A 3,151-nucleotide genomic window follows, 5' to 3' on the forward strand; every position below is an offset into this window, starting at 1 on the left:
TAACCATGTACGAGAATCATGAATTTCTGGCAAGAACGACAATTTGTGAGCTACAGTATTTGGTTCTCTGTTTTCATGGACAAATTCCACCTTGGCAAATTCTCTTGAGACGAAGTAACAATCTCTGAAGATTGCCGCTGCAACCCCTGCTGAATGGACCTCATCTTGCATCGTCGTAATGACATTCATGCTATCTGACGGTGATCCTGGTGCAGCCCAGGGGTTCAGCAAAACAGCAATCCTTCTTGTAATTGCTATAATGCTTCCGTCGACAAACCATCAAGCACCGAGTCTACTTTGAATTTTTTTGCTGCCATGAACCTTCCTTTGTTATCTCGGATCACTACCCTAGTAGTGCCAGTAAAACGATCTTCATCGAAGGAGGCGTCCACATTGATTTTGACAACATATACCCATTGTGCTAAGGTCATCTTTTACCTGTGTATCCACTTCTTGGTTAAGCAACGGCTAGGTTAGATAACCCGTAAGAAAAATGTAACGACATGTATAGTGTGTATCACTGTTTGCTTAACCGATAGCTTTTGGTATTAACGCTTCTGGAGCTTCTGAGGGCATTTCTTGGCTTTGTGGCCTTCTTCATTGCATAAGGAGCATATAAACACTCGTGTTGGACAGCTCCTGGCCCGGTGGCCTTCTTCATTGCATAAGGAGCATATAAACACTCGTGTTGGACAGCTCCTTGCCCTGTGCCCTTCCTGACCACAGCTAACACATCGAAGAACCGATGCCGGTTTCATTTTTGATGATTGTTTAGCACTAGCAGTACCAGGGTCCCGTTCTTCTAATTCTTTGGACAGGTTGGAGGATTTAGCTATGGTGCTGCTCTCTTCAAATTCTTTGGATAGGTCGGGCAATATTGATCTTCTTTTCTGAGGACAGTAAAAGGCAACATGACCTTCTTCACGGCATGTAAAGCATATCCTTGGCCTTAAGTTGTATGCCCTGGCTATTGGACTGACTTGATGGCAGGTCCGTTTAGATAATGTGTTGACTTGTTTTGATAGTGCAAGCCACAGAGCAGCTTGGAAGTTCTCTCTTTGATCCTGAAACGCTGCATTCAATACCCAATTCAAGGGGCACTGAGCAGGATAATGATCCTGACTTTCACAAATAAAGCATTTAACTTTGCTCAATCGACACTCTCCATGCGGATGATATTCGTCACAGCTTGAGCAACTGAGGAGACCATGTGTACTAGTACTATGCCCTATCTCTCCACAGCGGGTGCAAGCGCGATTCTCCGACTTGTTCTGTTGGCAACACGATATGCTCCAGTGGCCATTTTTGCTACAGAGTGTGCAAATGACTTTGTGCTCCTGATCCTTGAAAGGGTAGTCACAACTGTAATGTCCTTCCTTGCCACAAACCAAACAAGTGATTATCCCATTCATTTTGTCCTGATGCTCTGTTCTACCGCCTTCCCATGGACTTTCACGTTGGTTGCAAAAGCGGAAATCTTTATGGCTCCCTAGCGAGGTAGTGAGCGAACCATCATTCCATGGATTTTCATGTTGATTACTGCAAAAGCGGCGGCTGAGGTCTGTGGTAGTCTCCCACTTCCTTTTTGACCCGATTTCCTGAGTCTTGAGAGATAACCCATTGGTTTCCATTTGAATTGTTTCTGACCAGCTGGGATAACAGATCGGAGGGGAAAACATGAGACAAGGCAGAATCTAGTTTGAGGAGTAGGATAAAAATGATATTGTAGAAGTCACTGTGTATATGCAACAGAATATAGCCCAAACAGCTAAACAGCATCCACTGATGTACATGCATACAAGGCCTCAACTATACAGGTGCAAACAATGCCTCAACTATATTATTTCTGTTTGAGCAGAGGTGTCGATATGCTCCTACTGCCGATGTGAAAATCTAACATGTGAAGAGAGGAGCTAATCAGGTCGCAGACATACTGCTAAGAGAGAGAGAGAGAGATTGCAGCAAACATAAGAGAGGGGCTAATTCTGTGATGTACAAAGGTCTGTCCGTTGAGAAGAAATAAAAGAATATTAACAGGGCAATTGCTTCAAGCTGCAGCAAACTTTGCTTCTTTTGTGCTGGCAGCGGCTACTGCAAACTGCTTATCAATGAGCAGTGCAAAGTACTTATTTGATATGGTATGCATAAGAGGAAAAACCAATATCGACATACTGCCCAGAGAGAGAGAGAGATTATAACTTTGTGATGTACAAAGCTGAAAGATCCCTTCTTTGAAAAGAAAGAAAATACGTACTAAAGAGGGCAATGGTTGAGCTGCAGCCAATTGCTTAATGAACGGTGTGATATATTACCTCCGTCCCGAATTAATTGTCTTAGATTTGTGATTTGTCTAGATACGGACGGTAATTCGGGACATAGGGAGTATTTGATATGATATGCATATAAGAAGAAGAAAAAAGTAACTGATGAACACATGGTAGGTAGGATTGAAGGCTCGCCTAATCACGACGCAGAAGAAAGAGGGTTCAGTACTTCAGTGGGATTGCTCTGCTATGTAGGCTCAGAATTCACTATCTGTTTCCACCCCACGCACGCACCGAATCAGCTACCAATTCCGAGGATCTAAACGGAAGATGGGTGAGATCCACGGTGAGATACCTGAGGGGCGTGAGCAGCGGTGAGCAGGACAAGGGGACCCGGCGGCGGCGGCGGCGGCAGCGACGACGATGGTGATACAGCAGCAAGCTCGGGCGGCGCGGTCAACAACCGGAGTTCTGGTTCGGTTCTTGGGAAAGGGGAAAATAGAAGCAGCAACGAGTAGGGATGAGGAACAAGAACACTGTTTTTTTTTTTTTTTTGAGCGGTACAAGAACACTGCTATACACACGACAGCCAATGCAAAGTAGAGTAGAGACTAGAGTGGGCTTCAACCTTCCTTCCCTTTTTTTTTAGGTTCCTTCCCTTTTCTTATTACTACCAAAAACGGCTCGTGCATTGCAACAAAAGAAAGAAAATTATAATCTTCAATGGCCATGACCACATTTAGCTACATCACCGAGATACACAATCACTTTTTTTTAAATCGTGAACATTTTTACAGGTTTTCAAACATCTTCTAAAATCATGAATATTTTTAGAATTCATGGACTTCTATACTATTTGCAAACTTTTTTATTGTAAACATTTTTTA

General features: G+C 43.4%; 1 protein-coding gene across 8 annotated transcripts in view; it reads right to left on the reverse strand.

The window, feature by feature from the left end:
- Nucleotides 1–2,792, reverse strand: part of LOC119298976 (DNA-binding protein HEXBP-like) — an 11,337-nt gene extending 8,545 nt beyond the window's left edge. For 7 of the 8 annotated variants that reach the window (XM_037576289.1, XM_037576288.1, XM_037576293.1 and 4 more), the window contains exons 1-2: nucleotides 2,620–2,792; nucleotides 5–1,650 (exon numbers count right to left, since the gene is read on the reverse strand). In XM_037576289.1, coding sequence (XP_037432186.1) covers nucleotides 549–1,631 — 1,083 coding nt within the window. In that variant the 5' untranslated portion in view covers nucleotides 1,632–1,650; nucleotides 2,620–2,792 and the 3' untranslated portion in view covers nucleotides 5–548. The remainder of the gene's footprint in view (nucleotides 1–4; nucleotides 1,651–2,619) is intronic. The other variant, XR_005146049.1, reaches the window with a different exon arrangement.
- Between the last annotated feature and the right edge of the window lie 359 nt (nucleotides 2,793–3,151).

Source organism: Triticum dicoccoides, chromosome 5A (genome assembly GCF_002162155.2).
Source record: "Triticum dicoccoides isolate Atlit2015 ecotype Zavitan chromosome 5A, WEW_v2.0, whole genome shotgun sequence".
In the NCBI taxonomy this organism is placed as follows: domain Eukaryota; kingdom Viridiplantae; phylum Streptophyta; class Magnoliopsida; order Poales; family Poaceae; genus Triticum; species Triticum dicoccoides.